The following is an 18,003-nucleotide window of genomic DNA, read 5'->3' as shown; positions in this document are numbered from 1 at the left end:
GTTATCCACTTCCAAACCCTAGTAAACCAATTTTTTCCCTTTAATGGTGAAAGTTGTAACGTCTTTTATTCTCATATTTTCAAAGGTCTTAATTTCCTAACGCTTTAATGTTAAATTATGGAGAATAGTAGGACATTCTTCTTTTCTATAGTATATGCTTGCTCAAGAAAAGTTTCTAAGACTGGACACTGTGAAATGACAAAACAAGGAATTAAAAATATTTCTTTTTTTTTTTTTTTTTTTTTTGAGACGGAGTCTCGCTCTTTCGGCCAAGCCAGACTGCAGTGGCACTATCTCGGCTCACTGCAAGCTCTGCCTCCTGGGTTCACGCCATTCTCCTGCCTCAGCCTCCCGAGCAGCTGGGACTACAGGCGCCTGCCACCGCGCCCAGCTAATTTTTTGTATTTTTAGTGGAGACGGGGTTTCACCATGTTAGCCAGGATGGTCTTGATCTCCTGACCTCGTGATCCGCCTGCCTCGGCCTCCCAAAGTGCTGGGATTACCAGCGTGAGCCACCGCGCCCGGCCAATATTTCTTTCACTTATATATTATTTCTGGCTCAATTCTCCAGCTTTTGAGGCTAGAAATGAACTTGCATATCAGATATAATTTAAGAAAATATTCTCAGGAACTGCTGGAAGATTCTAAAACTATTTTACTGTTTTTAGCTATAAGGAAGAGAATAATGTATTATTTAATGTTATTTTAAACATAATGTCGTTTCAAGTAGTAAATAACATTTCACAAGACATTTGAAAAATAAGCTTTGAAGTTGACTCAAAATTCTATGCTAGACATGTGATCCATAGATACATTGACGACTGCTGGCATTTCTGTGGAAATGAAGAATTGTTTTATTTGTTTGTAATTACTTGGGTTTCAGTTGCTTTATTTTTAAGAAAAGAAAGCTAAACTATCTGGAAATCCTTTATGACATACAGACATTTTAATTATTTCAAACACGTTTTCCCCCTTAAGCGGGTAACAAAAAAATAAAGCATCCTTCAGGCTCATATTTTTAACCATGCAACAAGAAAATTGTTACAATTTCTACTCTGAGGAGTGGCCTTCATATTTAGTATTCATAAATATTGAAATGTGTGTTAATTTGGGGAAAACATAACAGATATCCATGAAGGCTTGTATGTCATGGTAGGTAGTTACTATTCGATACCACAAAAATGTCTCTTGCCCTTAAAACCAGAACAGGAGGTTTACCAGACAGATGACTGAGCGGAGTATGGAAAATATTTATTTCTGTTTTTCTTAAGCTATGTAGGACTTAACTTATTGTGCATTGGTAACAGATTGTAGAACATAAGCTGAAAGATAAAATTCTTGAACTTAATGTCTCATCTTAAAAAGAAGCATTGATTGACATTCTATATCTTGTATTACTTAAAAATAATGAGGGAGCGCAGTATATATTAAACAAAGATTGGCTTTGTGGTGATCATTGTTGAAGGTGGGGTGATGGCTATGTGAAGATTCACTATATATACTCCCCACTGTTGTATAAGTTTGAAATTGTGCATAATAAATTTATTTAAAACACAAAGCATAGAAATATCTACTATAATATTATGGTGAGAGCAAAATTTGAGGGGAATGTACACCTGCATTTTCGAAGAATATATACATTTTGGAGACCGAATTCAAAATGAAAAACTGGGCTGCTGCCCCGCACGGAGCCTCTGGGCGCCGCTGTCGGCCAGTGCAGAGAAAGCGCTGACGCCGGGGATCCCTCAGCCTCTAGCCTGGGATGCCCTAGGCAGCCAACAACAGAAAGAAGAAAACCAGCTCCCACACAGAGGCTCCCGGCTACGCAGACCTTGCCCAGCACACCGGATTCCCAGCTCCGAGACCTGGGATTCCTCCTGTCCTGGGTCGAATGCTCTTTTAGCGCGGTAGAGTGCACTTTCTCCAACTGGAAAGGCGGGGACCCAGCGAGAACCCGAGCGAACGATGGGAGGGAGCTGCGCGCAGAGGCGCCGGGCCGGCCCGCGGCAGGTACTATTTCCTTTGCTGCTGCCTTTGTTCTACCCCACGTTGTGTGAGCCGATCCGCTACTCGATTCTGGAGGAGCTGGCCAAGGGCTCGGTGGTGGGGAACCTCGCTAAGGATCTAGGGCTCAGTGTCCTGGATGTGTCGGCTCGCAAGCTGCGAGTTAGCGCGGAGAAGCTGCACTTCAGCGTAGACGCGGAGAGCGGGGACTTACTTGTGAAGGACCGAATAGACCGTGAGCAAATATGCAAAGAGAGAAGAAGATGTGAGTTGCAATTGGAAGCTGTGGTGGAAAATCCTTTAAATATTTTTCATATCATTGTGGTGATTGAGGATGTTAATGACCACGCCCCTCAATTTGATAAAAAGGAAATACATTTAGAAATTTTCGAATCTGCATCTGCTGGTACACGACTATCCCTTGACCCTGCCACGGATCCTGATATAAACATAAACTCAATTAAAGATTATAAGATAAACTCTAATCCTTATTTTTCATTAGTGGTTAGAGTTAATTCCGATGGTGGCAAATACCCAGAGTTATCTCTGGAGAAACTCCTAGACCGGGAAGAACAGAGATCTCATAGCTTGATATTGACTGCCTTGGACGGAGGGGACCCACCAAGAAGTGCCACCGCTCATATAGAAATTTCTGTCAAGGATACCAATGATAACCCCCCGGTTTTCAGCAGAGACGAATATAGAATTAGTCTTAGTGAAAATCTGCCCCCTGGGTCTCCTGTGTTGCAAGTGACAGCCACTGACCAGGATGAGGGGGTCAATGCCGAGATAAACTACTACTTCCGAAGCACTGCCCAGAGCACAAAACATATGTTCACATTGGATGAGAAAACAGGTATGATTAAGAATAACCAGTCATTTGATTTTGAAGATGTAGAAAGGTACACCATGGAAGTGGAAGCGAAGGACGGAGGTGGTCTCTCTACTGAGTGTAAGGTAATCATAGAAATCCTGGATGAAAACGACAACAGCCCAGAAATAATCATCACTTCTCTCTCTGATCAGATTTTGGAGAATTCGCCTCCAGGAATGGTTGTTGCCCTCTTCAAAACACGGGACCTGGATTTCGGAGGAAATGGAGAAGTCAGGTGTAATATAGAAACAGACATTCCATTCAAGATTTATTCTTCTTCCAATAACTACTACAAACTGGTGACAGATGGGGCCCTGGACCGAGAGCAGACACCAGAATACAATGTCACCATCGTAGCCATGGACAGGGGCAAGCCGCCCCTTTCTTCCAGTAGAAGCATCACCTTGTACGTCGCTGACATCAACGACAACGCCCCAGTTTTCGACCAGACGTCCTACGTGGTTCACGTGGCCGAGAACAATCCGCCAGGAGCCTCCATTGCGCAAGTGAGCGCCTCTGACCCGGATTTGGGGCTCAATGGCCACATCTCCTACTCTATTGTGGCGAGTGACCTAGAGCCCCTGGCGCTGTCGTCATACGTGTCAGTGAGCGCGCAGAGCGGGGTGGTGTTCGCGCAGCGCGCCTTTGATCACGAGCAGCTGCGCGCCTTCGAGCTCATGCTGCAGGCCCGCGACCACGGCTCGCCCACGCTCAGCGCCAACGTGAGCCTGCGCGTGTTGGTGGGAGACCGCAATGACAACGCACCGCGGGTGCTGTACCCAGCTCTGGGTCCTGACGGCTCCGCGTTCTTCGATATGGTGCCTCGCTCTGCAGAACCCGGCTACCTAGTGACTAAGGTGGTAGCGGTGGACGCCGACTCGGGACACAACGCCTGGCTGTCCTACCACGTGTTGCAGGCCAGTGAGCCCGGGCTCTTCAGCCTGGGGCTGCGCACTGGGGAAGTGCGCACGGCTCGAGCCTTAGGCGACAGGGACGCAGCCCGCCAGCGCCTGCTGGTCGCTGTGCGTGACGGTGGACAGCCGCCACTCTCTGCCACCGCCACGCTGCATCTGGTCTTCGCAGACAACTTGCAAGAGATACTGCCGGACCTCAGCGACCGCCCTGTACTCTCTGACCCCCAGGCTGAACTGCAATTTTACCTGGTGGTGGCCTTGGCCTTAATCTCAGTGCTCTTCCTCCTCGCCGTGATTCTGGCCATTGCCTTGCGCCTGCGACGCTCTCTCAGCCCTACTACTTGGGACTGCTTCCATCCTGGTCTCTGTGTCAAGTCTGGACCTGTAGTTCCCCCCAACTACAGTGAGGGGACTTTGCCTTATTCTTATAATCTGTGCATTGCACATACGGGTACAAAAGAGTTTAATTTCCTAAAATGTAGTGTGCCCATACATTCCAATGAAGACATGGTTTGCGGTGTTTCTCCTGGAGCCTTAATTCCACCTCATGATGGGGAGGATTTGACTTCACATCCTGAGACTCTAACTTCGGTGAGTTTCTCTTTTTTGTGTGTGATTTATCTAATAGTCTACTAGTTTCTCATATTTTAGGCATACTACTTTATTTTCATATCTAGAATCATATGTTTAAAATGCATAGCTTTTTACAATCTTTTCTCAATGTTTTTTCAATTATAGTTTTCACTATGTATTTGGTTCATAAGTTGCTCTATCTTTTTGTAAAAGAATGTCACCAGATTGAAGATATTTTGTCTTTGTCTTTTTTTTTTTTTTTTTTTTTTGAGATGGAGTCTCTCACTGTTGCCCGGGCTGGAGTGCAGTGGCATGATCTCAGCTCACTGCAACCTCCGCCTTCTGGGTTCAAGCGATTCTCCTGCCTCACCCTCCCAAGTAGCTGGGATTACTGGTGCCCCTCACCATGGCTAAATTTTTTGTATTTTTAGTAGACATGGGGTTTCACTATGTCTACCAGGCTGGTCACAAACTCCTGTCCTTGTGATCCTCCCACCTTGGCCTCTCAAAGTGCTGGGATTACAGGTGTGAGCCACCATATTTTGTCAAGTTCTGACTATGGAACAGAAGCAGTGGTCTTGGCACCTAAGAAAACAAACAAGTAACCTATCTATTCAAATTTGCGAAGACTTAGTGAATTTACCATATCTTATTTATATATTTTTAAAGCCTAAAAATATTCAGAAGACAGGCCCAGTAGCTCACACTTATAATCACAGCACTTTGGGAGGCTGAAGCGGAAAGTATCACTTAAGCCCAAGAATTGAGACCAGCCTGGGCAATATAGGGAGACCCCCCCCATCTCTACTAAAACAAAACAAAACAAAACAAAACAAAACATTAGCAGAGTGTGGTAGCATTCCCCTGTGGTCCCAGCTACTTGGGAGGCTGAGCTGGGTGGATTGCTTGGTCCTGGGAGGTCAAGGTTGCAGTGAGCCCTGATCTTGCCACTGCACTCCAGCCTGGGTGACAGAGTGCGACCGTGTCTCTAAAATAAATACATAAATATGCAGGCAGGGCCAAGTGTGCTGTAATCCCAGCACTTTGGGAGGTGGAGGTGGAGAATCTCTTGAGCCCAGGAATTTGAGGCCAGCCTGGGCAAGATAGGGAGACCCCATCGCTACAGAAAATTTAAAAAGTAGCAGGGTGTGGTGGCACATGCCTGTGGTCTCAGCTACTCTGGTGGCTGCGGTGGGAGAATCGCTTGAGCCCAGGAAGTCTAGGCTGCAGTGAGCTGCCTGGGTGACAGAGTGAGACCCTGTCTCAAAAAAAAAAAAAGACATTTCTAAGAAATGAAATGAAATACTATTGCCTTTGCACTCAGTCTCTGTCTCTGATTCTCTGATAGAAAACTTTTGAAGAAAAAAGATAAAATCTTTGAAGAGTTCTATACTTGGAAGGCATAGTGACATAAACACTTCTGAACATCCTGTTCTCTGTGTGAAAGAAGTGAACTTCTATACCCTTTGCCTTTGAGGGAATAATTGCTACTGGGTTGGTGGGCACACACAGTTGAAGATATGTGAACCACTGGACTTTGGCCTCTCATACAAACTGCCTAAGAGAAGAGATTATTTATACTGGTATTAATGCTCTGATGAAAACAGGTCATTTGACATAAACACTTACTTGTTAAAAACCTATATCACTACATCTAACTTTGTTTTCTGAAACTTTTAGTACTTCAAATTCTACATATATCTTTTCTCATTACAATGCCAACAGTTTAATTTGCAACTGTAATATATGTTCATTTTAGTTTGTGATTACCTGCTTAATCATTTAAATAGGTCCATTTAACTTGTATCCCTGTAAGATAAAGTATGTTTTACACAAAAAGGTTCATTAAGGCTCAGTAAAACTATTCTAGAAGAGTACTTTAAAAACCTCTTACACAATCCTAAGCTAAATAAGTTTAATGAATTAAGTAGTTAAAATTATAAAGCTTCAGAGTGAATTATCTCATGAAGAGTTTATTTAATATAATCTTTGTATGAATGTATACTAAACAAAATTGGACTATTCAAATCACAATTTTAAATTATAAGACTTTTCTGAATATACCTAGACACTCATATGACCTAAAATAAGTATTACTTACCTTTTATTAAAGTATGTACATTTCTGTTGGGAAAACGTGTTGCAAATATATATTTAATCAAACATTATCGTGAAATATTTACAATATTTTCACTCCACTTTATCACACCTCCCGTAAGAAACCTACATATAGTAAATTATTTAAAGATAGGAGTGGAGAAACCAAAGAATCTATGTAAAATATAATAATCCAACAGAATAGAGTTTACTTTCCATTGCATGTATCACTTGGGTGCAGTAACTTCTTAGGACTCTGAGCGCCGCTGTTCACCTGCTAGGAGAGAAAACGCAGCCAGAGCTCAATCCGGATTCTCAGGGCTTCAACTACACAAGCCCCACAAACCGGCTGCTGGGCTGCAGGGAAGCTCACTCCAGAATTTAAAGTGCCCAGGCTACGGAGACACCTTGAAGCCACAGAAAGACAAAGGAACCGGTTGAAACACATAACGTGTCCAGTGAGGACTTTGCAGAATTCTGTAACCAGACTACAATGGCCGCTCAAAGGAATCGCTCAAAGGAATCAAAGGATTGCAGCGGGCTGGTCCTGCTCTGCCTTTTCTTCGGGATTCCATGGGAGGCTGGAGCCCGGCAGATCTCCTACTCAATTCCTGAGGAATTAGAGAAAGGCTCTTTCGTGGGCAACATCTCCAAGGACTTGGGGCTGGCGCCCCGGGAGCTGGCAGAGCGCGGAGTCCGCATAGTCTCCAGAGGTAGGACGCAGCTTTTCTCTCTGAACCTGCGCAGCGGCAGCTTGGTCACCGCGGGCAGGATAGACCGGGAGGAGCTCTGCGCTCAGAGCGCGCGGTGCCTGGTGAGTTTTAATATCCTTGTGGAAGACAGGGTGAAACTTTTGGGGATAGAAATAGAAGTAACTGATATCAATGACAATGCTCCAAAATTCCAAGCAGAAAATCTAGACGTAAAAATTAATGAAAATGTCGCTACGGGAATGCGTTTTCCTCTCCCGGAAGCTATTGATCCGGATGTGGGCGTGAACTCCCTGCAGAGCTATCAGCTCAGCCCCAATAAGCACTTCTCACTAAGAGTTCAGAGCCGTGCCAATGGCGTCAAGTACCCGGAGCTGGTACTGGAGCACTCCCTAGATCGCGAGGAAGAGGCCATTCACCACCTGATCCTCACCGCCTCCGACGGGGGTGACCCTCTCCGATCTGGCACTGTCCTTGTCAGTGTGACTGTCTTCGATACAAATGACAACGCGCCGGTCTTCACCTTGCCAGAATACCGAGTGAGTGTTCCTGAGAATTTGCCTGTGGGCACTCAGCTGCTGACAGTCACAGCCACCGACAGGGACGAAGGTGCCAATGGAGAAGTGACATATTCATTCCGAAAATTACCTGACACGCAATTGTTGAAGTTCCAACTAAACAAATATACTGGAGAAATAAAAATATCAGAAAATCTAGATTATGAAGAAACCGGTTTCTATGAAATAGAAATACAAGCAGAAGATGGAGGAGCATATCTTGCAACTGCAAAAGTGTTGATTACAGTAGAAGATGTAAATGACAACAGTCCAGAGGTGACCATCACGTCTCTATTTAGTCCAGTGACTGAAGATTCACCTCTGGGAACAGTCGTAGCCCTTTTAAATGTGCATGATTTAGACTCTGAGCAGAATGGACAGGTAACCTGTTCCATTTTGGCCTATCTACCATTTAAATTAGAAAAGTCCATTGATAGTTATTACAGATTGGTGATACACAGAGCCCTGGACAGGGAACAGGTATCCTCTTACAATATCACAGTAACAGCCACAGATGGGGGAAGTCCACCTCTATCAACAGAAGCTCACTTTACGCTACAAGTGGCAGATATCAATGACAACCCACCTACCTTCTCTCAAGTCTCCTACTTTACCTATATCCCAGAGAACAACGCCAGGGGTGCCTCCATCTTCTCAGTGACAGCGCTGGACCCGGACAGCAAAGAGAATGCCCGGATTATTTATTCCCTGGCTGAAGACACCATCCAGGGGGCACCTCTGTCCTCATACATATCCATCAACTCAGACACTGGCGTCCTGTATGCACTCAGATCCTTCGACTATGAGCAGTTTCATGAGCTACAGATGCAGGTGACAGCCAGCGACAGCGGGGATCCTCCACTCAGCAGCAACGTGTCGTTGAGCCTGTTTGTGCTGGACCAGAACGACAATGCGCCCGAGATCCTGTACCCCGCCCTCCCCACAGACGGTTCCACAGGCGTGGAGCTGGCGCCCCGCTCCGCAGAGCCCGGCTACCTGGTGACCAAGGTGGTGGCGGTGGACAGAGACTCGGGCCAGAACGCCTGGCTGTCCTACCGTCTGCTCAAGGCCAGCGAGCCGGGACTCTTCGCGGTGGGGGAGCACACAGGCGAGGTGCGCACGGCGCGGGCCCTGCTGGACAGAGACGCGCTCAAGCAGAGCCTCGTAGTGGCCGTCCAGGACCACGGCCAGCCCCCTCTCTCCGCCACTGTCACGCTCACCGTGGCCGTGGCCGACAGCATCCCCCAAGTCCTGGCGGACCTCGGCAGCCTCGAGTCTCCAGCTAACTCTGAAACCTCAGACCTCACTCTGTACCTGGTGGTAGCGGTGGCCGCGGTCTCCTGCGTCTTCCTGGCCTTCGTCATTGTGCTGCTGGCGCTCAGGCTGCGGCGCTGGCACGAGTCACGCCTGCTGCAGGCTTCAGGAGGCGGCGTGACAGGAGCGCCGGCGTCGCACTTTGTGGGCGTGGACGGGGTGCGGGCTTTCCTGCAGACCTATTCCCACGAGGTCTCCCTCACCGCGGACTCGCGAAAGAGTCACCTGATCTTCCCCCAGCCCAATTATGCGGACACGCTCATCAGCCAGGAGAGCTGTGAGAAAAAGAATCCTTTGTCTTTGTTAGATGATTCGAAGTTTCCTATAGAGGATACCCCATTGGTTCCAGTGAGTTTTATTTTTATTTTTACTTTTTCTCTTGCTAAAAAACAAAAAAAAAGATTGGTTTTTACTTTGAAGTTTGCGGCATGATGGTGGAAAGTGTAAATGCTAAAACACTGATGAATAGAATTTGATGCTTATTAAGGTTTTTTTTTTTTTTTTTTGACTTTCCGGTAAAATTCACCTAGTCTCAATCAAGGCCTATATGTCATAAGGCTTTGGCTTTGTTATGATTAGCTTTGCAGAACCTTGTAGTTTATAGTGTTGTTGAGTACAATATTGACAATTCTTAAGACAGACTTCCATACAGAAGTGCCTGTCAATTTATATTTCCTCCTGGGTGGTCACATATTGAAACTCCAGCCCCTTAAGCAACCCTCTTGTTCTGAAGGCAGATCTGGTAAGAATAGGTAAGTATCAGAAAGAAATGGCCTCTGGAAACACAACTCATATCCAAGAATACTCAATGCAGTTCTTCCCAAGGAGAAGGGCAATAGGCCTTTTTCGAACTACATTTTATATATTTTTCAATCTATACTTTGTGGTGATAGTTGCAGTTGAATATACTAAGTTTTTCATTAATATTGAATTAACAATTTATTTACAACAATGTATGCTTAGGTTTTTCCAGCCTTATTTATACCTAATAACACTGCAGCATCCTTTTTGCATACAATTCTCTAATTTCACACTGCTATGTGGAAGATATAGCATTTTAATTTAACTTTCATTGCTCAATAGGGATCCTGAGGAGGCCATAGAGGGTGAAATTAAGAACATTTGGGATTCTGCTTTTGTCTTTTTTGTTAAATTTTCTAATGACTAAGGCTGAAAGTAAATATGGGTTGGGAAGACAGATAAATTTGTACATGTTCCCGAGAACAGGAGCAAGAGATATATGACAAAGCTATTTCAGTGGCTCTTTAATGTATAAGGAGGCAAACACTTGAAACTCTGAAAACTCTGAAATTGAGAGGCAAAATAAAGTCAAGAAAGAAATGCCATTTCTGCAGATCAGAATATAAGCACCAACCACAGCTGTAAAAAAGAAAAGAATCTATGCAACGAAGTAAGGGAAATTATATAAACAAAGGATCATTGGAGGTACTGATGAGTTCATTTAGTTCAATGAAAATAGTGACGTATTAGGTAGATCTCTTAATTTTATTACTAGCATTCTACTAAATGTGGTAGTATAAAGTCAAAAGGCATTCCGAAGTTTCTCAAGACCCTTATAATTCCGTGGCTTTTTTCAGGTCAGTCAACATTTGTTCAATGATAGGTCTGTGGAAGGAAAGCACACTCTTTAGGGTCATAGTTATTAACTATTAAACCATTGAAACTATTATTTTATATTTGTGGTAATGAGAGTCAAAATTATTGTGCATTCATCTCAAATAATTCTATTATTTTGAAAAATACAGGTTTTTCTAAAAAAACTACTCTTGACATTGTAGCTATTGTGAGAAAATATTTTTAAATATAATTATCTAAAAGCAATACAGGACACCCTGGATGATGGTAATGACTAGGGCAATGGTTGCATTCCAGTACTTAAGTATGAAATAAGGAATTATTACTTTCTCGGTGAATATAGGCTAGAATTGAAGACAAAAAATTTGTTGCTTATCTTCAGTATTTCCAGCTTCATAGATAATTACTCTTAAAAGGAACAAGAATGACTGCCTCTGGATGGAGGAAGTGGATAGCAATGGGCCGTGGGATAGGAGACCTATAAACCTTCATGCCATATTCTTTTGTGCCTTTTTAAATTTTGAAGAAAAAATATTCATTTATTCAAGATATATGTAAATTCAGTAAATAAAAAGATATGATAGTTATGACCACGTGGAAATATATTTCCTGATGTAAAGGAGTCACTGAGGAAAAAGATTAAAATATTTTGGCTGTCAACTCGTAGTTAAAAAAATTCCTTGAAAGAGATAAAGTCAAGCTGCAGTCCCACACAGAGCCTCTGGGCGCCGCCGTCGGCCAGTGCAGAGCAAGCGCTGACGCCGGGGATCCCTCAGCCTCTAGCCTGGGATGCCCTAGGCAGCCAACAACAGAAAGAAGAAAACCAGCTCCCACACAGAGGCTCCCGGCTGCGCAGACCTTGCTCACCACACCGGATTCCCAGCTCCGAGACCCGGGACGACTCCTGTCCTGGGCCGAATGCTCTTTTAGCGCGGTAGAGTGCACTTTCTCCAACTGGAAAGGCGGGGACCCAGCGAGAACCCGAGCGAACGATGGGAGGGAGCTGCGCGCAGAGGCGCCGGGCCGGCCCGCGGCAGGTACTATTTCCTTTGCTGCTGCCTTTGTTCTACCCCACGTTGTGTGAGCCGATCCGCTACTCGATTCCGGAGGAGCTGGCCAAGGGCTCGGTGGTGGGGAACCTCGCTAAGGATCTAGGGCTCAGTGTCCTGGATGTGTCGGCTCGCAAGCTGCGAGTTAGCGCGGAGAAGCTGCACTTCAGCGTAGACGCGGAGAGCGGGGACTTACTTGTGAAGGACCGAATAGACCGTGAGCAAATATGCAAAGAGAGAAGAAGATGTGAGTTGCAATTGGAAGCTGTGGTGGAAAATCCTTTAAATATTTTTCTTATCATTGTGGTGATTGAGGATGTTAATGACCACGCCCCTCAATTCCAGAAAGATGAAATAAACTTAGAAATCAGTGAATCCGTCAGCCCGGGGATGGGAACAATTCTTGAGTCTGCAGAAGATCCTGATATTAGTATGAATTCGCTGAGCAAATACCAACTAAGTCCTAACGAGTATTTCTCATTGGTGGAGAAAGACAATCCTGATGGTGGCAAATATCCAGAATTAGTATTGCAGAAGACTCTGGACCGAGAAACGCAGAGCGCTCACCACTTGGTACTGACCGCCTTAGATGGTGGGGACCCTCCCCGAAGCGGTACTGCTCAGATAAGAATCCTGGTAATAGATGCCAATGACAACCCCCCAGTGTTCAGCCAGGACGTGTACAGGGTCAGCCTTCGGGAAGACGTGCCTCCAGGCACCTCCATCCTGAGAGTGAAGGCCACTGACCAGGACGAGGGCATCAACTCAGAGATCACTTATTCCTTCCTTGGTGTGGCTGACAAAGCTCAGCACGTGTTCTCTCTGGATTACACTACAGGAAACATTCTAACTCAGCAGCCTTTGGATTTTGAAGAAGTAGAAAGATATACGATGAATATAGAAGCAAAAGACCGAGGATCTCTCTCAACACGGTGTAAAGTAATTATAGAAGTTCTAGACGAAAACGACAACAGCCCAGAAATAATCATCACGTCACTCTCTGATCAGATTATGGAGGATTCCCCTTCAGGAGTGGTTGTTGCCCTCTTCAAAACACGGGACCGAGACTCAGGGGAAAATGGGGAAGTCAGGTGTAGTTTAAGTAGAGGTGTTCCATTTAAGATTCATTCTTCTTCTAATAATTACTACAAGCTAGTAACAGATGAGGCCCTGGATAGGGAGCAGACCCCAGAGTACAACGTCACCATCGCAGCCACCGACAGGGGCAAGCCTCCGCTATCCTCCAGCAAAACCATCACCCTGCACATTACTGACGTCAATGACAACGCGCCGGTTTTCGGACAGTCAGCTTACCTGGTCCACGTGCCAGAAAACAACCAGCCGGGTGCCTCCATAGCGCAAGTCAGTGCCTCTGACCCAGACTTCGGGCCCAACGGCCGTGTCTCCTACTCTCTCATTGCCAGCGACCTGGAGTCACGAACGCTGTCGTCCTACGTGTCCGTGAGCGCGCAGAGCGGGGTGGTGTTCGCGCAGCGCGCCTTCGACCACGAGCAGCTGCGCGCCTTCGAGCTCACGCTGCAGGCCCGCGACCAGGGCTCGCCCGCGCTCAGCGCCAACGTGAGCCTGCGCGTGTTGGTGGGCGACCGTAACGACAACGCACCGCGGGTGCTGTACCCTGCGCTGGGTCCCGACGGCTCCGCGCTCTTCGACACAGTGCCGCGGGCCGCGCAGCCAGGCTACCTGGTGACCAAGGTGGTGGCCGTGGACGCCGACTCCGGGCACAATGCCTGGCTGTCCTACCACGTGGTGCAGGCCAGTGAGCCCGGGCTCTTCAGCCTGGGGCTGCGAACAGGCGAGGTGCGCATGGTGCGTGCTTTGGGTGACAAGGACTCGGTCCGCCAGCGCCTGCTAGTCGCTGTAAGAGATGGAGGACAGCCACCCCATTCAGCCACTGCCACGCTGCACCTGGTGTTCGCAGATAGCTTGCAAGAGGTACTGCCGGATTTCAGCGACCATCCCACACCCTCTGACTCCCAGGCTGAGATGCAGTTTTACCTGGTGGTGGCCTTGGCCTTGATTTCTGTGCTCTTTCTCCTCGCGGTGATTCTAGTTATTGCTCTACGCCTACGACAGTCTTTCAGCCCTGCTGCAGGGGGCTGCTTTGAGTCAGTTCTCTGCTCCAAGTCCGGACCTGTGGGTTCCCCCAACTACAGTGAGGGAACGTTGCCCTGTGCCTATAATTTTTGTGTGCCTGGGGATCAAATGAATCCAGAATTTAATTTTTTCACATCTGTTGATCATTGTCCAGCCACACAAGATAACCTCAACAAAGACAGCATGCTACTGGCTAGCATTTTAACTCCCAGCATTGAAGGAGATAAGATTCTTAAACAGGTAAGTATTTAAAAATGTATTTAATCCTTTTTATATTACAATATGCCAATATATTCCAATATAGTGGTATTATTTTAAGATTCTAGATAACCTCTTCACAGAGTTGCCAAAATATAGGTCAAATTTATGGTTATCATTATTAAAACAAAAGTTTAAATTAAATGCCTCAGTCTTCCTACTATTCAAAGACATTTTAAAGCAAACTACATTGGTAATCTCCGGTGGCATTTTTACGAAATAAAATACCTTTCGGTTAAAAATATGAAGCACAGGTATATTTTTACGGCATGGTATTTTAATTGAAACCCTGATGCTACTCAATTTTTCTCAAGTATTTCATCTTCATTTACTCAATAAAGGAACACTTGTAAGAATTATAGTTAGGCATCCTACCTGATGATTTTATCGGGACCGTATTATTTCCACTTCCAGAAATGTCGTTACTTTCAGTCGGTTAAAATCAATTGGCACCAACTATAACCTACAACTTTTCAGCTCCAGTAACATTTTGAAAACTTTTTAAAAATTAAGCAAGCCCTTTTAATAATTACTCCTTTCGTGGGTGTTCTTGGTAAAGTTTTAACATCACATAATATAAGTATTGTGTATCATCGTTTTTAAGCTGTGCAAATACGTGTGATTCACAAAGAAGTGAGCGTAAATATAATCATTTCTTCTAGAATTTCTTAGTCGTTGCAATAATAAGAATGGGCTCTAGGCGCCGCTGTTCACCAATCAGGGAATGGCAAGCTGCGCGCCACTGAGTCCCTCCCTCCCCCGCTTCTACCACACAAAGCGGAATGAGATGGATATTCACAGATCCTGACACTGGAGACTTAGAAGTATTTTCCTTCGCTTTCTGATATATTTTGGATGCAGTCGGCCTAGCACTTCATAGATACATAAGCCGATTCACAACCAACCAGCTCGAGAAACCGCGGAATATCGGCTTAGAGCCTGCCATGGCGAATCGGCTACAGAGCCTGGACCGCAGTCGGCTGGTGCTGCTGTGCATTTTCCTGGGGACGCTGCGGGGATTCCGGGCCAGGCAGATCCGATATTCGGTGCCAGAAGAGACCGAAAAAGGCTCCTTCGTGGGCAATATCTCCAAGGACCTGGGGCTGGAGCCCCGGGAGCTGGCGAAGCGCGGAGTGCGCATCGTCTCCAGAGGGAAGACACAGCTTTTCGCTGTGAATCCGCGAAGAGGCAGCTTGATCACGGCAGGCAGGATAGACCGGGAGGAGCTCTGTGAAACGGTGCCCTCCTGTTTTTTAAATATGGAACTTCTCGTGGAAGACACCTTGAAGATTTACGGAGTGGAGGTGGAAATAATAGATATTAATGATAATGCCCCCAGCTTCCAGGAAGACGAAGTGGAGATAAAAGTCAGTGAGCACGCAATTCCTGGGGCGCGATTTGCTCTTCCTAATGCTAGGGATCCAGATGTGGGCGTGAACTCCCTCCAGAGCTACCAGCTCAGCCCTAACAATTACTTTTCCTTGCAACTGCGGGGCAGAACGGATGGGGCCAAGAATCCAGAGCTAGTACTGGAGGGAAGCCTGGACCGAGAGAAAGAGGCGGCTCACCTGCTCCTCCTCACAGCTTTAGATGGAGGCGATCCCATCCGAAAGGGCGCAGTTCCCATTCGTGTGGTGGTCCTCGATGTAAATGATCACATCCCAATGTTTACACAGTCCGTATATCGCGTGAGTGTTCCAGAAAACATCAGCTCTGGAACTCGGGTGCTGATGGTTAATGCAACGGATCCAGACGAGGGAATCAACGGGGAAGTAATGTATTCATTTCGGAGCGTGGAAAGCAAGGCTTCTGAAATATTCCAATTGGATTCACAAACTGGAGAAGTTCAAGTACGGGGGTCTCTGGATTTTGAAAAATATAGATTCTATGAGATGGAAATTCAAGGCCAAGATGGTGGAGGTCTCTTTACCACCGCGACGATGTTGATCACTGTTGTGGATGTGAATGATAACGCTCCGGAAATAACTATCACCTCTTCTATTAATTCAATTCTGGAAAACTCTCCTCCAGGTACAGTCATTGCTCTTCTAAATGTGCAAGATCAAGATTCTGGAGAAAATGGTCAAGTCTCCTGTTTTATTCCTAACCACCTGCCTTTTAAATTAGAAAAGACTTATGGAAACTATTACAAATTGATAACAAGCAGCGTGCTGGACAGGGAGTTGGTCCAGAGCTACAATATAACGTTGACAGCCACAGACCAGGGAAGCCCGCCTTTGTCTGCAGAAACTCGTATCTGGCTGAATGTGGCAGATGACAACGATAACCCTCCCGTTTTTCCTCACTCCTCTTACTCTGCCTACATTCCCGAAAACAACCCCAGGGGTGCCTCCATCTTCTCAGTGACCGCCCTCGACCCGGACAGCAAACAGAATGCCCTGGTCACTTACTCTCTGACGGATGACACTGTCCAGGGGGTGCCTCTGTCCTCCTATGTCTCTATTAACTCCAACACTGGTGTTCTCTATGCCCTACAATCCTTCGACTATGAGCAGTTTCGAGACTTACAACTGAGAGTGATAGCACGTGACAGCGGGGACCCGCCCCTCAGCAGCAACGTGTCGCTGAGCCTGTTCGTGCTGGATCAGAACGACAATGCGCCCGAGATCCTGTACCCTGCCCTCCCCACAGACGGCTCCACTGGCGTGGAGCTGGCGCCCCGCTCTGCAGAACCTGGCTACCTGGTGACCAAGGTGGTTGCGGTGGACAAAGATTCAGGCCAGAACGCCTGGCTGTCCTACCGCCTGCTTAAGGCCACCGAGCCGGGACTCTTCGCGGTGGGGGAGCACACAGGCGAGGTCCGCACGGCACGGGCACTGCTGGACAGAGACGCGCTCAAGCAGAGCCTCGTGGTGGCCGTCCAGGACCACGGCCAGCCCCCTCTCTCGGCCACTGTCACGCTCACCGTGGCTGTGGCCGACAGCATCCCCGAAGTGCTGGCGGACCTCGGCAGCCTCGAGTCTCTGGCTAACTCTGAAACCTCAGACCTCACGCTGTACTTGGTGGTGGCGGTGGCCGCGGTCTCCTGCATCTTCCTGGTCTTTGTCATCGTGCTGCTGGCACTCAGGCTGTGGCGCTGGCGTAAGTCACGCCTGCTGCAGGCTTCTGAAGGCAGGTTGGCAGGTATGCCCACTTCACACTTTGTAGGCGTGGACGGGGTACAGGCTTTCCTGCAGACCTATTCCCACGAGGTCTCTCTCATTGCGGACTCTCAGAAGAGTCACCTGATTTTCCCCCAGCCCAACTATGGGGACACGCTCATCAGCCAGGAGAGCTGTGAGAAAAGCGAGCCACTTTTGATAGCTGAAGACTCGGCTATCATTTTAGGCAAATGTGACCCGACAAGTAATCAGGTGAGATTTATTTCTCTCCCTCCTAATTGTTGGTGTTTTGGCACAAGTCTTTTAAGGAGATGTTTTTTGAGCCTGTTATGAAAACCGTTTGGGGGGGCGGCATATATTTAGTTCATATATATTTAGAGCAATACATGTGAGTTTTACTTTGCCTTTCATGAGATTACCATAATCTTTCAGAACGTTTTTGTGAAAGTCATTTTTCAGTCCTGGCATATTTTCTTTTGATTTCAAAGGGGCCATTCAACTATGCTGGCTTGGTTTGGAGTAGGTTGAATTTTAGTATTATTTTTCTATTATCAGTGTATGAAGCTATCAATTTATTATATATAGATACAAATTAATGATTCACACTTTTTATTTCCATTTCAATTTTGCTGTGCCTTCACTGATTTGTAGTTATATTCCACCATTATTTGCTATTACTGCTAATGTTCAAATTTTGATCCTGTTGATTTAATAGCATGCTCCCTCTAGTGCTCTTTCTCATCTATGTATCGATACACATGCACACACACTATACATGTAAGCTTTTCTCCGAGCAATTTTATTTTATTTTATTTTTTAT

The 18,003-nt window shown here is 46.2% G+C and overlaps 1 protein-coding gene across 20 annotated transcripts in view; it reads left to right on the top strand.

The window, feature by feature from the left end:
- The window catches only part of LOC129486249 (protocadherin gamma-C4), a 187,994-nt gene that overhangs the window by 80,617 nt on the left and 89,374 nt on the right, over positions 1 to 18,003 (top strand). The window contains exons 1-2 of one of the 20 annotated variants that reach the window (XM_055285892.2): positions 5,637 to 9,395; positions 9,531 to 12,935. The exons of 14 other annotated variants lie outside the window; for them this stretch is intronic. In XM_055285892.2, the coding sequence (XP_055141867.1) occupies positions 6,956 to 9,395; positions 9,531 to 9,562 (2,472 nt within the window). In that variant the 5' untranslated portion in view covers positions 5,637 to 6,955 and the 3' untranslated portion in view covers positions 9,563 to 12,935. Of the gene's footprint in view, positions 1 to 794; positions 4,384 to 5,636; positions 9,396 to 9,425; positions 14,044 to 14,778; positions 17,436 to 18,003 lie in introns of those variants that run through there. 5 more of the 20 variants (XM_063642738.1, XM_055285884.2, XM_055285871.2 and 2 more) reach the window with 5 other exon arrangements.

The sequence above is a fragment of the Symphalangus syndactylus genome, chromosome 7 (genome assembly GCF_028878055.3).
Source record: "Symphalangus syndactylus isolate Jambi chromosome 7, NHGRI_mSymSyn1-v2.1_pri, whole genome shotgun sequence".
NCBI classification, from domain to species: Eukaryota; Metazoa; Chordata; class Mammalia; order Primates; family Hylobatidae; genus Symphalangus; species Symphalangus syndactylus.
The sequence above is the reverse complement of the archived record's forward strand: the minus strand, read 5'-3'. Positions and strand labels throughout refer to the sequence as shown.